Source organism: Harmonia axyridis, chromosome 3 (assembly GCF_914767665.1).
Source record: "Harmonia axyridis chromosome 3, icHarAxyr1.1, whole genome shotgun sequence".
NCBI classification, from domain to species: domain Eukaryota; kingdom Metazoa; phylum Arthropoda; class Insecta; order Coleoptera; family Coccinellidae; genus Harmonia; species Harmonia axyridis.
Genome location: NC_059503.1, coordinates 12,934,170 through 12,951,422, shown reverse-complemented (window position 1 = coordinate 12,951,422; position 17,253 = coordinate 12,934,170). Strand labels below are relative to the sequence as shown.

At 33.4% G+C, this 17,253-nt stretch overlaps 1 protein-coding gene across 5 annotated transcripts; it reads left to right on the top strand.

Moving 5' to 3' along the window:
* The first annotated feature begins 214 nt into the window (after positions 1-214).
* LOC123676128 lies at positions 215-17,090 on the top strand. Of its 5 annotated transcripts, XM_045611846.1 has the most exons (17): positions 215-372; positions 2,856-2,991; positions 3,224-3,289; positions 3,562-3,750; positions 4,289-4,514; positions 5,014-5,229; positions 5,281-5,399; positions 6,262-6,450; positions 6,531-7,820; positions 8,128-8,330; positions 10,465-10,669; positions 10,727-10,851; positions 11,565-11,763; positions 12,318-12,544; positions 13,168-13,217; positions 13,276-13,444; positions 13,501-17,090. In XM_045611846.1, exons 2-17 carry the CDS (start codon positions 2,869-2,871, stop codon positions 16,610-16,612), a joined length of 6,708 nt encoding a protein of 2,235 aa, XP_045467802.1. In that variant the 5' UTR covers positions 215-372; positions 2,856-2,868; the 3' UTR covers positions 16,613-17,090. The 5 variants fall into 5 exon arrangements, with proteins under 5 accessions (XP_045467802.1, XP_045467803.1, XP_045467801.1 ...); XM_045611847.1 differs by having other exon boundaries at positions 5,014-5,399; positions 8,236-8,330; XM_045611845.1 differs by having other exon boundaries at positions 5,014-5,399; positions 13,177-13,217.
* The last annotated feature ends 163 nt before the right edge of the window (positions 17,091-17,253 follow it).

The following is a 17,253-nucleotide window of genomic DNA, read 5'->3' as shown; positions in this document are numbered from 1 at the left end:
CTCAATTTTATATTTTTATACTTGAATATAATGTTTTATATTTATAGAGATGTATGGTGTGAAAGTCAATTGCAAATTCTTCAGATTTATTATTTGCTTGTTGTCCTTCCGAATTAAATATAAATTTTTATCGAAAATACCGCTTTCTAACAATTTTAATCTATGCGTAATTTTTCCTCATTTCCTTCGGTGAAAATCGGACGAATTCGGCTACGCGTGGTTGTCTTTTTCCAAATGTCGAAGTTTGTTTTGAGTTTTGACATGTTTATCGTGCTTGCTGGTTATTCATTAAGTAACTAAAAAACAAAACACTGTATTGTTTTTTCCATTGTCGGAAGAATTTATAAAAGTAGACCGATGAGAAGAATGATGGTGAGTGTTTGCTTTACCAAAACTGCATCGGCTGAAATTTCGATTGTCTCACTGCGGTTCGCCAATTGTCAAAGTAATCCTTTAAAAAATTATATTAAAATTGGAAAGGTCAATATTTCATCGAGGGTCTTCTATTAGTTTTATTGATTACTGAAAGGACAATATTCCTTAATTATTAACCTTTAAATGTTTTTATGACTAGAACATTTTCCCCCACACCCCACGGATTTACAAAATCGATAGCTGTCTGATTACGCTACTCTGAAATTTTTATTCTATTTTCTCTGAAGATACATTTCAAAGGAATGACAAAGTTTTATTTTTCTCTCCCCAGTTTTTGCTCTATATGCGTAGGTATTTCCATTTATTTATATTGCGGTATGAATCAAATGCAGTAACTCGGAACATACATACATAAATAATCGGAGGTTTCCTTACTTTTTCATGTACACTTCAGTTTTTTTTTTATCGAAAATGTGTTAACCTTGATTCAGCTTAATATTTATAACTGCTCATGTATTTCTTGCAAGTTTTTATTTCACGTTACGGCTTAGTATGTTTAGAATTTTGAGCTGAAAATTATCTTTCAAATGAATGATGCATTTACCATTCTATTATCGAAATCATTTTTTTGAAAGTTCGCCTGGGGGTATCTTTCGCTGTCAATTTTTTTTAAAGGAATGTGTTACTCTTCGAATGAAGTGCCTCACTGTAGAAGAAGCCAAAAACAGCACATTATATAATTTTTATATGCAAGATAACAATATATGTATTTCCTTTTTGTTTTACAATTTAATTGGGATTTTAGGGGGATACAGGAAATAAAACAAAGGGAAATTAATAATCCTTTATGAGAATTTGTTTTGAGTTATTATTGCTAACAATTATTCCTTGAAAAAAAGCTAAGTTCACAGTTTACCTTCTAGAATTAAAAAAAAAACTGCAATCTTGACGCGTAGGTTTATTCTTCAGTTGTGCTGATTATGAATTTAATTTATTTATTATTATATTCATTGTGATTGAATTTAGGCCACTGCCAAGACGTCAGATAAATAAAGAAATAATTAAAGTGTATCTGATGAAATTTTTTTCAATTACCCCCCCAAGGAAAAAGCGCTAACTACCCCCTTGCATAGAATTATTCAACTTCACTGAATGAAGACAAACAATGCAAATTTGACGGACAAAATTTGAAAATGCGGACATCGTGACGAAATTTCTTACTGCTTTATTCAGGGAACGAGCTCTCAAAAAATGCTCTCGCTCTCGGGATTCGAACCCTCAACGGACTCGGCCAACGCAGCGTGTAGCTGCATTTATGAACAATTTATAATCTTGTTCATTCAACAATTCGTAACTTCGTAATTATTGAAGCTGAAACGTTGTAGTGAAATACATTGTAATTAGTACAATTCTAAAAATGAGTGTTTTATATTTCTTGATTTTATGTAGCTAATGTTCTAAGAAGTGGATTTTTTTAAATTTGATTTCCTGATTTTTGCCTTTTAAATTCATAGATCGTGTATACCAAAATATTTAAAATAGTTCTTGAGCTTTGAGGGTTTTGATTCGTTTGATTTAGATTCAGAATTTGGCGCGCCACATGATTCTGTGTTGGGTACCTTGATCTTCATTGGGTACTGGGGTTTTGGCAATTTTGAAACTTTTCAATAGCAAATTCGTGAAGATAAATTCCATGAAAATAAATTCTTTGTGTCAGAAGGGGTTGAAAGTCTTAATTTAAGTTATTCCTGTTTCGTTTTTTGAGCTCTCGTTGTTTCAATTACGGGTTCTGTAAATATGTCCATTCGTAATTTGATTTTTGAGAGTTTTAAAATTGCGGATTCGATAAAATTTTGCATTATTGATGTAAAATAATAATTTAAAGTTACGTGCGAAATTTAATGTTCATCAATATTTTAGTGACCGAAATGAAAATTTTCGAGTAGATATGAATCAAACAATTTCAAGCTTAATGCAAATTTTCATATTGATAGCGTCACCAGATCCAAACGAAAATTCTGTTGAATAACACTAGGCTGAAATTAAGTTCTTATTTATGTGATCACTCAGATATTCATGCCAAATTTCAAGAGATAAAGACAAATTTCATCCAGATAAACTAACCGGCAACAATCAGATCAATAAATCTCATCTCAGATATACCTACATACAGTTCTGTAGCATCCAAGAGTGCAATAGGCGTAAGAATGACGAGCGTTCGAAAGCTCCTGGAACCAAGTCCTTGTTCATCTCGAATTTTATGAAATCACTTTTACAATTAATGAATTTTATTTGATTATAAGTTGAATGTGAAATATCATATGAAAGAAACAGTTATGTAAAAAAGAGGAAGCAGTTTGTAAACATAAAATGTGTTGTGAAATTTGATACATAATTTCCTTGTTAGATTATAGATTCTTCAAAAATAAGAACATTAGATGACTTATCAAATTCTTTTAAAGTGTTTTACTTTTTTTCAGTTAATGAAGGGTGATGTCTTTACCAGTATCTCAGTATGAGGCCTTGTTGGCTCAAGTTCGGGGCTTGAGGCGCCAGGCCCAGCACGTACAACAACTTGTCGATCCCCTGCTTTTCGGAGATGTTTTCTTGCCACAGGTGACTTAATTTTTTATCATATCGTCCTTCAGGATTCAACATTTCGATTATTTGATTTTTTAATTGAGAAATTGTTGAATTTTCAGCAAAATTTAATTTAACTTCTTGAACTCGGTACATTATATCGTAAAATTAGATTATTGTTTCCATTTCAATTATTTTGATTTTTGAAATGATGATAGCTTTCTTTCATATAAATTTTTACAATATTGATAAACAGTTCTTTTTGTAGGAACAAAATGTCAAATTAAACCAATTGGATCGTACCATGGACGCACCCGAAGTAAACTCAATCAACGTGAGTATTGATCATTTAAGCATGTTTCAAATATAGCTGGAGTAAAAGCAAGAATAAAATTCATTTGTTATCTTGATACAATATTACATTTTGGGTCCCTTAAAATCAATTAGAAATTGAAACATCTCATTCAAAAAATTATTGAAAAAATTAATTTTTTAAATTTTAAAAACAACAATTTCTGATTCAATATTGTGTTAGTTCAGCAGACCATACCTCTAATTCCGAGAGTTATCAAAAAATTAATTAGTTTACAATTGAAATATTAATAGCTCGAAACAAGCGATGACGAGAGTGTTGCAGCACACAGTGCCCATCACTCGGTGAGTAGCGAACCAGTTTGTCACACAAATAGAGGTGCATCTTCATTGTATCATGGCACATGGCCAGTGGAAAGAACAATGTGGAATTCAGAACCAGCCACACTTGAAGTCAAACAACCACCTCTTCACCGTCAATTGGTATGTAACAATATATAGGGAATATTTAGGGCAACAAGAGATATATTATATCTCAGAGTAATGAACACAGACTGATAGTTGTTGAATTTGTTAGCAGGTTATCATTTTGACTAAATGTATGTAACTTTCAAATTTTGAGACGAATTTTATTATTCATTCTTCCTATTTTATATCACAAGAATACAGTTAAGATAAAAATAATCCATAAATAAAAAATAGTAGAGATAACTGAGATGATATTGATAAGATATTCACATATGATTTGATTACATTATACTAGACTTGTTATCAAGTATTCCTTTGATTGATTTTTAATTATTGTTCTCCTTATCTTGATAATTGAAATAACGTTTTTATAAGAATTTGGAAGGGTCTAAAAAAACAAATGAGAGAGATATTTACTATTAAATTTTTTTTATTCTCAAAATTTTTCCTCAAATCAAGAAATGTCCACTCTATTCGATTTTTTTGAGGTAATTATTTGTCTAATAATATTTTCCTTATTCAGTATGCATTGTCAATATTTAATTTTTTCTAGGAGATGCCAAGTGTTATGAGTTTCGCTTCTAGTTCGGGTGCTCCAATAGAAAGAGCAATAATTACAACAGAACAATCAATGCGGTCTTCTCAGCAACTCGAGGCCAAAGTAGATATGGTTTACAGTCTTCTGGCTATGTTAGGGGGTCAGGAACATGCAGATATGGGAGAAACTCTATTTGCTCTCAGTACAAATCCTGAGAGTTGTTTAGCAATGAGAGAATCAGGTACAATTTTTCAGTATTTGAAGTGTTTGTTTGTTGTTCTTATAAAAACCAATCCATACAGAGCGTTTCTTGATGCAAAATAATTTAGGTGATGATATTACAACGACAGTTGAGGGCTTTTTCATATAATTTTTTGTTCTAAGTCTCTTGAGGGAATTTTTTTTTTATTGAATATCTACTTTTTGAAAAATTAAATTGGGTACTTAGAACTGCTTTTTGACAACTTAAACAGGTGGAAAAATCAACACCTTCTACATTATGTATTGCAACTCCTTCGTGATTCAAATTGAAAAATTGATTTAAGATAAATTCGATAAAAAATTTTTTTGTGTATTGACTTTTTCCCTGATAATTGATATTTTCATTACAAAACATTTATTATTGAAAATTTGTTCACACTCTTTTCACATGAATTTAAGAAGCGTTATGATGTTGAAAAAATTAAGAAGGTTGCTATATGATTTAAATAATCAAATGTTTTATTGAAACATTTTTTCAGGCTGCATCCCCCTCCTAGTCCAATTAGTGCAGTCTGATAGAGACTCTGAAACAAGAAAAAAGGCTACAAAAGCCCTTCATAACCTTGTTCAATCACAACCAGATGAAAAATTGAGGAAACGGGAGATTCGAATATTGAAATTATTAGAGACTGTTTGTGCCTACAACGAGGCCTTGTTAAATGACGTAGAATTTGTATGTGAAAACCTTTCAGACGGTAAGAATATTAATTTTCGATCGAGCCTCTGTTATATGTCTATGGTTTTAGATGGAGATAAACACCCTGTACAGACAATAGCTCATTTGATGAAACTATCATTTGATGAGGGCCATAGACAAGCTATATGCCAACTAGGAGGAATTCATACAATTGCAAAATTGGTTGAAGTGAGTACCTGTCTTTATACGCTGTAGTTTTCAAAAACCTGTTGTTATTCCTAATTACAACATTGGTTGCCGTGAAGCAGAAAACGAAGGAAAAGAAGGTGGTCTAAGGAGTGGTACAAAATGATTTCACTCATGAACATCTCCTAAATACATTTCATTGTAATACCAAAGCGAAGGTTCAGGGATGTCATCTGTAGATGTCCCTGACACTTTTTTTTAGCCTCGATGGCTTTATACTCCCGGTTGAAGTTAGTTCTGAGAATGTTAATTTTTTGTTTCAATTGTTTCACGCTGAAATCCGGTTTTAACTTTCTCTATGGTCCCACGATTTTTTCAAATGCCGCACTTTTTTTATTTCTATTGAAATAATCTTTACTTTTTACTTTCCATAACTCCGGACAATCACGATATAAATCAATCAACAAACTAATAAACTCCCGCTCCGAGTTTTCTGGATCGGTTTGGAAGTGAGACGCGGTTTGGGATGTTGACGCCATGGTTTCCAAAGAGTTACTGACTCAATGCTTGACGAAAATTGCCCTACACTATCAAGCCGCTTGATCAACCGCTTGAGTCATTCAAATTTTCTATCAATCGCCGTCAACGCTTGCTTCAAGCGTCAAATGGGCTTCAACACTATCAATCACGCTTGATACAATCAATTTGCTCAAGCATTTGATCAAGCCGCTTGATAGTGTAGGGCCTCCTTTAAAGCATTTAAAACAACATTGAATTAAAATAAATTGCTGGTATAAGAATGTAACTGATCAAAGTAATCGCTGAATAATTTGAGGGAATTTGAAAAATCTGTCAAATAGCCTATTTTTTACGGTGTTAGTTTATTGAAATCACACTGTTTTAGGCTGAACATTCCACTCATGGAAGCACTTCAGACGATACACATTGTATTATGATGAGAAGATATGCATGTATGGCACTGACTAACCTCACTTTTGGTGATAGTGGCAACAAGGCATTATTATGTTCCTATAGAGATTTCATGAAAGCATTAGTAGTTCAGTTACAGAACCCATGTGATGAGTTGAGACAGGTAAGAAAGATAAACTTCAAACTTGTGGTATGCAGATATAAAAAAAAGGAATGGCTACTAACGATAATCGTTATCTCCAGGTAACTGCCAGTGTTTTGCGAAATCTGTCATGGAGAGCAGATTCATCTAGTAAGGAGATTCTGAGAGAAATTGGAAGTGTGAAAGCTTTGATGAAATCGGCAATGCTTGATAATAAAGAGAATACCTTGAAATCCATACTATCTGCATTATGGAACCTATCTGCACATTGCACTGAAAATAAATCCGAAATTTGCGCAGTAAAGGGAGCATTAGAGTTTTTGATTCAAATGCTCTTGTATAAATCGGCACCAAAATCTTTGGCTATAATCGAGAACGCTGGTGGAATTCTAAGAAACATTTCAAGCCAAATTGCAGTAAGGGATGACTACAGGGAAATTTTAAGAGAGCACAATTGCTTACAGATACTCTTGGATCAATTGAAGTCGCCTAGTTTAACCATAGTCAGCAATGCTTGTGGAACACTTTGGAATTTGTCGGCCAAAAACGCTACAGATCAAGAGCTTTTATGGCAACTTGGAGCACCAACAATGCTGAAAAGTTTAAATCACTCCAAACATAAAATGATCGCTATGGGCTCCAGCGCAGCACTGAAGAATCTTCTCACCGCCAAACCAGGTTATTCTTTAGTGCAGCATATGGATTCTACTGCTCTTTCCCTTGATCTTCCAGAATTGCCTACATTAGGCGTTAGAAAACAAAAAGCTCTCCTCAAAGGCTTAGACCAAAGTTTATCTGAAACTTTCGATAATTTAGATATACCTTCGGATAAAAAGAAAATAAAAAATGAACATAACCAAAGAGATATACCTACGAACTCTACATCTCCTATGGAAGAGACCTCGAGTAATTCTTATGCTAGTCTAAATATGAATGAATCTTCGGTTAATGTCAGTTATGAAAGGAAATCTCGAATCCCCCAAAGTAGTGGATCGTCTAGTCTACCTTATATGAATTCTGAACTGAAGCATCCGTTTAGTTCTACACCAAACAAACCCAGATATTCCGATGACACTAATGGAGATATACAGATAGAAGCACCAGGGAGGAAAATACCTAAAAAACAATCTCTTACATTGAAGAAAACTACTGATACTTCACAAACGTCAAGACACACCAAAGGGGATAAAGGAACTCCTTTGAACAAGTTTGAAAATGACTCGAGTGATTTTTGTCTGAAATATACGGAAGTTGAAGTTCATCAAAATGAGAGCGAAAATGTTTCAAACAGCAGGGCAAGCAATAATCTCCAGTATTACGCAACAAGAGACAACTCATCAATGGAGGATATCGATAATGACAAACATAAACTTAAGAAGAAAAACAAGGAGGTATTTAACTTTCAATTTTTAACTTATTGCTCCAAGAAATTAATGCAACACTTGAATAATAAGAAGTATTTAATTTTTGAAGATCATATATAAGGAGTAGTTCAAAACAACTACTTACGTCTGTTGTACCTTTAACATTTTTGTTTGCAAAATGAGAAGAACTTAAGAAAATATAATATTTCTTTTTGTTGAATCAATATTGAGTATTTCCACCACTTTTATGGTACGTTTATTTCTTGGAGCATTTCATTTCAAAATAAAGTATTTGGGCCAGTGCTGCTGAATCTTTATTTTATTTTTTCTTTAGATTGTGGCTAATATGGATGAGAAGGATCATTGTTCGACTGAAGATATTTCTGACTCCGAGGTACAACCTAGCACAAGCAAATCTAAAGTTGAATTTAATTCTTTACAGACATACAAGGAAGATGTTATATTGAAGGACAATCAAATTGATAATGGCACAATCAGCATGCCCTTTCCAATTGATGACACAAGCTCTAATTCTAGGTAAACTGAATTGTATAGGGTGTTTTTTTTTCGAGGTATATAACTTTAAGTTGGCATTACTGTTCAAGATGGCGACCGATTTAACAGCTGTCAAGTGATTTATTCTCAGTTTGGTTTGGCAATTCATCATGAATAGACTCACGCCTAAACAACGCTTTCAAATAGTGCAATTTTGTTTCGAAAATTATGGTTCTGTGCGGAATACGTATCGCGCACTACGTCCATTTTATTTTGTTTAGCGATGAAGCGCACTTCTGGTTGAATGGCTACGTCAACAAACAAAACTGCCACATTTGGAGTGAAGCTAATCCTCAAGTGTATGTCGAAACACCGTTACATCCAGAAAAACTGACTGTTTGGAGCGCTTTATGGGCTGGTGGAATCATTGGTCCGTACTTCTTCAAAAACGATGATGGCCAGAACGTTACAGTCAATGGTGATCGGTATAGAGCCATGATTACTAACTTTTTCATTCCTGAATTGAACAATTCATTGATGTCCTGGAGCTGTGGTTCCAACAAGACGGCGCAACATGTCACACAGCTCGTGCTACTATCGATTTATTGAAAGACACGTTTGGTGACCGCCTAATTTCACGTTTTGGACCTGTGAATTGGCCTCCAAGATCTTGTGATTTAACACCGCTAGACTACTTTCTGTGGGGCTATGTAAAGTCATTGGTCTATGCGGATAAGCGACAAACCCTTGACCATTTAGAAGACAACATTCGCCGTGTTATTGCCGATATAGGCCACAAATGTTGGAAAAAGTAATCGAAAATTGGACGTCCAGATTGGACTACATCCGAGCCAGCCGTGGCGGTCATATGCCAGAAATCATATTCAAAATGTAATGCCACAAGATTATCTTGCGGATAAATAAAATTCATGTCAATCGAATAATCAATCGTTGTTTTATTGCAATTTAAAGTTCTATAGCTCTAAAAAAAACACCCTTTATATAGATAGAAGCTAAAGCCAACAAATTAGAAAATTCTGGGTCTCTAGTTGTAGCCTAACCGTTTTTCACTTATCGGTTTGACTACAACTATGGTAATCATCTTCAGCAATTTCAGCTCAACATTGGATTTTTCCAATCTGGTTGCTCTCGTCCAGTTACGGTATTTTTTCTCAAATTGGATGGTACATCATCCTCCACTTCTGATTTAATTCGGGTACGATCTATTGCTGATAACCCATGAATGAATGGTGTCTCTTCTCTCCTGTTAATCTTATTGGAATCACATAATTCGACAACTTCACTATTTATTCTTGGGTAGTAACTCTAGTAGCATGTTCAGCGAGTGCGGACTTATCTTTTAGATTCAATAGGCTACAATGTTTTTGTTCCTGTACTTGGATTGGAATGCTTCTTTTTGTAGTCTCACCGTAAACTTTTTCATCGTTGCAAGATATCCTATGAACGCCAAGATCAGAAAGCACATCAGTCCACACTCTCAGAACATGTTTTGATCGATGGACACATCGTATTGGAAGACAGAAATTATCTCAAATATAAAAAATTGCTACCCAAAGATGTATAGAGGGAAGCTGTCGAAATATACAAGCATTCCAATAACATCAACAGTTGAGAAGAGCCACCGATAGTTTATAGAGCTGGGTTAACAGCAATAGCCTGAAATTTTTTTTCTCTAATTCTGTCGTTATTCCGTTCATTCTTCCACATCTTGTAGAACAAAATCGTGCGAGAATATATCAGAAACGCACAGTTTTCATGGTTATATTTTATTATTCTATGTTGGTACTCCGAACTTTCCGCCACGGCTTTATCTGTCAATTCATCAAATTGCCTTAAAGAAATCAGTTCTGCCAACCAACATTTTTCAATGCAAAAATCACTAAAATATATTTATGGAAATATTTCATTAATTTCAATGAAAATGCAATGAATTAGAGAAAATAATGTATAATACTCGTACAGAAGGCTCATTCTACCACTCGTTCATTCCAAAACTTGCCACTTCGTGGCTCGTTCTTGAATTTTGAACTCGTGGGAGAATATCAATGCCTTCTGCACTTGTATTATAAATAACTATACTCTGTTAAACTGAATCGCTTTATACATTAACTCATAATGAATTGTTACTAAAATTTCCTTATTCTTACGTTTTCAGCTTAACAATAAAAGAAAACAATTCTTCTTTACCATTAAATACTAGCCATCCCAAACCGAGACCAAGAAAAATCTCGTTGATGGAAAAGCCTCAACCGGTTCCTAGATCCTTGAAAACTTATGAACAAAATATTGACGAATCAAATGGAGACAGTTTCGGTATTACAACTCCTGATACATCATCAGACATTCAACCTAAGTTTCCTGTAAGTTGAACAGTGTTTTAATGAACAGAAAAAGTATTAACTACTATTGCCTTTCAGAATATTCAACACCAAGAAGAATCTATCGAAGATAATATCGAATTCAGAGAAGAATTGAATGAGAAGCAAGATGTTGGAAGGGAAAAGAAATCCAATGTAGATTTTCACGAAAAAGAAATAACTAGGTAAGCACAGGTTGATCCAAAAGGAAGTTGACAATAGGAGTTAATATTTTTCACCTCAATCCCTTCTAAACTTCATCTTCATGAGTTTCAGCCAGTTTGTTTCCGAACTATCGAATCTTTGATATTATCACCTGAAGTCTTAAGTTTTTTTCTAGTTCTAAATACTAGAATAGTTATTTATAATACAAGTGCAGAAGGCATTGATATTCTTCCACGAGTTCAAAATTCAAAAACGAGCCACGAAGTGGCGAGTTTTGGAATGAACGAGTGGTAGAATGAGCCTTCTGTACGAGTATTATACATTATTTTCTCTAATTCATTGCATTTTCATCGAAATTAATGAAATATTTCCATAAATATAAATTTAGTGATTTTTGCATTGAAAAATGTTGGTTGGCAGAACTGATTTCTTCAAGGCAAATTGATGAATTGACAGATAAAGCCGTGGCGGAAAGTTCGGAGTACCAACATAGAATAATAAAATATAACCATGAAAACTGTGCGTTTCTGATATATTCTCGCACGATTTTGTTCTACAAGATGTGGAAGAATGAACGGAATAACCACAGAATTAGAGAAATAATTTTTTTTTGTGATTTAAAATGAAATACGTATTTAGAAGCAAAGATCTTCATGCGGAATTTTGTGAAAAAAATGAATATGTAGTGCTTTTCTCAATATCAAATATAATTTTATTTTGTTTTTCAAAATAGGACTGTTGTGACATCCACGAAAACAACACCTTGCACTTCTAAGTACCAACAAAGAAAGCTCCCCAGAAACAGTGGAATTCCAATGTCTAAGTTACCTTCTAGGAGTGCTCCAGTGAAATCGGTCTCAAAAATCGATTCTTCTGATGTTGGTGCAAGTGGAGATTCAACTAATGACAGAATATGTACAGATGTTGATGAGGTAAGCCACAACCTTCTACTGTTTCAAATTTGTACTTGATTTTAGTTAATTATCATCTTGAAATTCACTAATGTATTGCATGATTTGTATGGCATATGATGAACTGAAAAAGAAATTTGTTGAAAATAAAATGATTTATCAATTTTTATTTATTCTACTTTATTTTTATATTTTATTAATATTTATTTATTTTACTTCTAGAATTTTCTAAATATTTATAATTTCTAATCATGGAAAATTGATTTCTCATATTCATAATGCTTGACGTATGTTTTGTTTTGTGACATTTGTGAAAGCGAAAAGTCGTTCTATCATATTAAATCAAATTAAAGAATAAATAAGAAAATATTGATATTAATTGACATAATCACTAGAATAATTGGAATATTTTCAAGAATGTTATTTATTAGGGGGGTGAGTACCTTTTTGTCAAACGAAAGAGAATTCTGGATGCAATTTTTTCAAAACTTTTCCATGATACACTACACTGAAAATATATTGAATCAGAAAATTTTCCAAATTAATAATTCGGATTAAATATTTTCAATCCACAGGTGGATAAGCCTGTATCTTCAAAGGAGATTAATAACACTACGTTTCCTGAAACCACAGAAGCAAACTTACCCGCACGCTACGAACAAGAAAGTAATATGAGAACGAGTGAAGCCATTCAAGCGCCTAATATGGATTTGAATGGAAAATATGACGATATTCTATTTGAGAGACGTAGAATATTCAGTAATGTTCCTGAATCCGACGTTTCAAGCTCTAAGGAGGAAATGTGAGTAAACAAATCAATACAGACGTGATTCTATCTTTTTATTTACGTTGTTTGTTTTTATGATCATTGTTGGGCCCATTTGATTTGAGAAATATTACAAAAAAATTACGATTTTCAGATCAATTCCAAAAATACTCATAATTTAAAACTTTCGTAAATTGAAAAACTAAAAATTTCAACAATTTCAACTATACCTCATTCTTTCATGAGATGTTTCTATTCTTCACAAATGGAATTAAATTTTCATCAAATATAGAAAGAGACAAAAAACTTGTGAAGGAAATAGCGGGAATTATTTTTATTCATCTCTTGGTTGACACAAATGACCTGCCTATTAATACAGAGTCCAAATTTAAGTGAAAATCTCGTGGATTAAGCAGAACATTTACGAATTTTTGGTGAAAACTTAACAAAGATGATTGAACGATCATGGAATTTCTCTGATATGTTTCCGATCAACGTTTCTCTGTTTTCAAAACTCAAATTTTCACTTCCAGGCATGAATTTGGAAGAATAATACATATTTTGTTTCACTGACTAATTCTTTGTACTTTTTTGACATGGTAGTGTGAATATCAGTATTTTCTATTGTTTTAATATTCTCGAAACCTTACAATTGAAAGTTCTTGCAGATCATTGGATCAAGACCATTTCGAAAACCACATAGTTGAAGGTAAGAATTTGAAACTATATTTTGCTTCTGCTTGAATCAAGCAATCATTTTATTTCAGTAATCTCTCTCTCTGAAGAAGATAAAATTGATGAAACATCTGTAAGTTCCTCATCCGACTACCCAGATTATGTTCCTTCATCACATTTACCCGAAAACTCAAATGGGACATCAGAGGCTGAAGCAACTATGACGGCCAAAGATGGCGATCAAGAAGAAAACTTTTTGAGGTTAAACTAATGCCACTTTTCGATAGCGAAATGCTAAATTTATTTTTTCATTTCAGGAAATCAGATAATAATTCAGCAATAGATGATAATTTATCTACAGATATCAAGAAGAGCGAATCGAATAAGTCGTTAGGTAAAATTTTGGATATTAGTCCAGAATTCTTATACTCTCCTAGGGAAAGCTGTATGGTATTCAGTGGCAAAAAGGAAGAAAGACTTGAAATGAGTTGCAATGATTCGGCTAATGTTGATACCAGAATGCTTGATCCAGAGGCAATGATCGAATCTTTAGATCGTTTCACAGCAGAATTAGTATCTCAAGCGTCTTCCCATCTTCAAAATAAGGATTCACTGTATAAGAGTAGCAACAATGATAACACATGGGATGAAAATTCTTCGCCTAATGAGGCTACCTTTCCCAGCATTTCTGTGAGTGCTCCAAATGTCGTGTCATTCAACAGTGATAGTGAAAATAATACATCCTCCAAAAAAAATGATTTAAAAGGCGGAATAGATGAATTAGATATGGTTTCGAATGATTATTCATCTCTGAATACAACCACTATGACCGAATCCACATTGATCGCCATGGAAGCCACTAAAATGGCAGAAGCTTTCAAAGAAGAGGTCAATTTGTCTACAAGCGTCAATAGTTTGGTCTCTTTAGAACTTGATCAAGTGCAACCTCCTTCACATTTGAATTCCTTGTCGAATAGCATAGTGGGATTTCTGGACAGTAAGCCGAACAGTCCTAAAATGACCAGAAAAAAATCTTTACCATCTAACATTATGGTGAAAAGGGCCTTGAATCATTCCCTGTCACATAATTCAAGTGTTGAGAATCTTGACCACCAGATGAACTCTGTCCATCAAGAAGGAACAAGTAGGAGTACCCCAACCTTCCCTAATGACATATCAGAATTGAAAAAATCTTTCATCATCAACGGACCAGTCAATATGAACTATTCCAGAAATGTTTCCAAAATGCCTTCCAGTTTTGCGAATTTAGAAATTTCTAGCCAATTGCTTAGTGTAACTGATTTGGATAATATCAACCCTCCTTCTATTTTGAATGAAGTCACTGATTTGTGTAGTTCTTTAGCTGATGTTGCATCTACTTCAATAGGTACAGAGACGGAGGTTTTTGAAGACTGTTTCACTCATGTTACCGACAATTATTTACAAACTGAAAACGATGTTACTGAATTTTCCGATGCGAATAGCATAACTCCAATTCAATCAAGTGCAACAAGTAGTAGTGACAATACTCCAAAACGACAGAAATCTCTGAGTAAAAGTCTAACATCGAAACAGAAGAGAGCCCTAGCTAAAGAAAGGTACAAAACATATATCATTGCAGCAGAAATGGTAATGAAAGATAGCATCATCAGTCAAGAAGAAAATTCAAATGAAGTATTACAAAATATTGATTTAAATAGTCGGCATATTGAGAAGAATGAAACTAAAAATGGTGTGATGAACTCAGCTTCGGAAAACGATGATTCAGAACATAGTGGTCAGACTTTTCTCATTGACACAAAAGCTTCCAAATTATCACCTAAAGAAAGAAGATTGAATGAAAGGTCAAGGTTTCAAACTCAAGTATTAGAAGTGAGTCAGATTCCTAATTTCCACAACCAGAATTTGAAGGAACAGCAAAAAGATTGTGAATCAGACAGTCTCAAAGAGCAAAGTCCCACGAGATCTAAGATTTCCATCCGTAAGAACATTTTACAGAAGAGATTAACAAATAAGGAACGTTTCAAAACGCAGACACTTGATGACTCTCAACTTTCATCAATTTTTTCGGCTTGTGAAAACCCAATTCCAAGCGATGCAGAGATGTATCTGATGGTGGAGAAAGAAGCAAATAAAGTGTTAAAAACACTAAGGGATACCAGTACTACTCATGATGAAATACTTGACTGTGAAACAATTAGCCTTGTATCCAATGATGATGAGTCTGAACCCAATTCTAGAAGCTCTGTCAACTACAGAACTTATCACAAGAGCTGGGGTCTCAGAAATAATATACCTGTCATAACTTCTGATGAAACTCAGAAAAATGTAGGTGATTCTTTGGAAAATTGCTCAATCCCTTCTGATGAAGAAGTGAATAGAGTTCCTCCAAAACCTAAAATCATCAAACCTGATCAGAAAAAAATTGAGGAATACAAGAATGATGATGCTGCACAGCCTAAAGGTATAAGGGGTAGAAGAAAAAATTTGTATACTAAAAGTAACTTGAATAAAGTCACTCCTAAGTCTATAAGACCGGTAAAGAATGTGACTTCGAATTTAGTTAAGAATGTGACTTCCACTCTCAAATCAGCAACACCAAAACCAATCATATCGAAGCCTAGTAAAATTGCTTCTAGACCTCCAACTAAAGGAAAGATTGCAACTGGAACTGCTAGACCAGTTTCAGCAAGTAGCATGTCCCAAGTCAATCCTAATTCATCAGTATTACAAAAAAATTCTAAGCCTAGTATTCCTAGACCTGCAAGTGATAGCAAGAAATGTCCCCCAAAACCATTAGAACGGCAAGGCACTTTCACCAAAGACGATAACGCTGTAACTGTCAATCAGACCAAGAGCAAAAGTGCTGATACTAAAATACCAGTTCCTGGATCTGTTAAAAGTTCTATTCCAAAAATGTCATCAAAACAGAGCAGTATTCCTAGAGCCGGTATTTTCAAATCAGCGAGTTCAGATCGCAGCTCTAAACCAACAAATATAAAAATGTATAATCGTTCTACCAGTGCTGACAGTCGTGAAAGTTCATTTTCTAGAAAAATTCAAAGCTCTCTATCAAGTCATAGTTTGAAAAGTGAACCAGAAAAGGTGCAACCAAGTGGTGCAATAAAGAAGACAATGCAGTACCAAAGATTAGACAGCAATACAAATTTAAACGGGTCAAACAATACTAAAAAACAAGTAACTAGTAAAATAGCAAGTATTTGGAAGAAGATTGAGGAAAGCAAAAAAAAGACTGTGAGTAAAAAAGACAGTAAAAAATGGATTGAAGCGGAAGTAGAACCCTTAAGTGATGCTTCTAATTCAAATGTCATTTCTAGTAAAAATGAAAGTGATGATAATGCGCCAAAACGTATATCTAGGTTAGGTTCATTCGTTAATGTGGATGAAAACGATGATCTTACAGTATAGGAAGTTATTTAAATTTTCAAAAATATACTACTTTTTGAACAGTTGTATGCGTTCGTATTTCTCGGTTTCTGCATGTCTATTTTCTTTGATAATTTTAATCCTAGAAGTTTTTTAATCTAAAATTCAATTTACTATAATCAATTTAAAATTCAAATGCTTAAACTCAATTTGCCACATTTCCATTTTAAATTTCTAGGATTATAAATAAAAACTTTTCTGCATGTCTAATTTCTAATCATAACTTTTTATTTGTTCTTTGTGTTTCAATATTAACCTATTTGATAAACTTTTGGGTACTTACTTTTTAAGTTGTACATATGTTACTTTTATTTATGAAAATTGTTTGGCCATATTTTCTAGTCCTATTCTTATAAATTTGTTGAATATGTAAATTTATTTATTCCTATGATGTACTTTATGTAGATATTTACATCAAAAATTATAGCATTTGTAGAATAAATTCAGTTTTCCATGTAAATTAGTCTGCTTCATTTATTGTACCTTCAGTTACTTATTTAGCTATAAAAAATTGTGCTAACAAGATTAATGAAAAACCGAATTAGCAATTTTGGTCGGTTAGTGTTACTATTATGTCTATAGGCCTAAAGTGTGTCTCATGTCCGATTACAATCGTTTTTCTA

Bases quoted from the DNA above. Each gene is read 5' to 3' on its own strand.
- LOC123676128 (XM_045611844.1), top strand. From the start codon at position 2,869: ATGTCTTTACCAGTATCTCAGTATGAGGCCTTGTTGGCTCAAGTTCGG. The intron at 12,545-13,167 runs GTGAGTAAACAA...TACAATTGAAAG, and splicing joins TCAAGCTCTAAGGAGGAAAT to TTCTTGCAGATCATTGGATC. The intron at 13,218-13,275 runs GTAAGAATTTGA...ATTTTATTTCAG, and splicing joins CGAAAACCACATAGTTGAAG to TAATCTCTCTCTCTGAAGAA.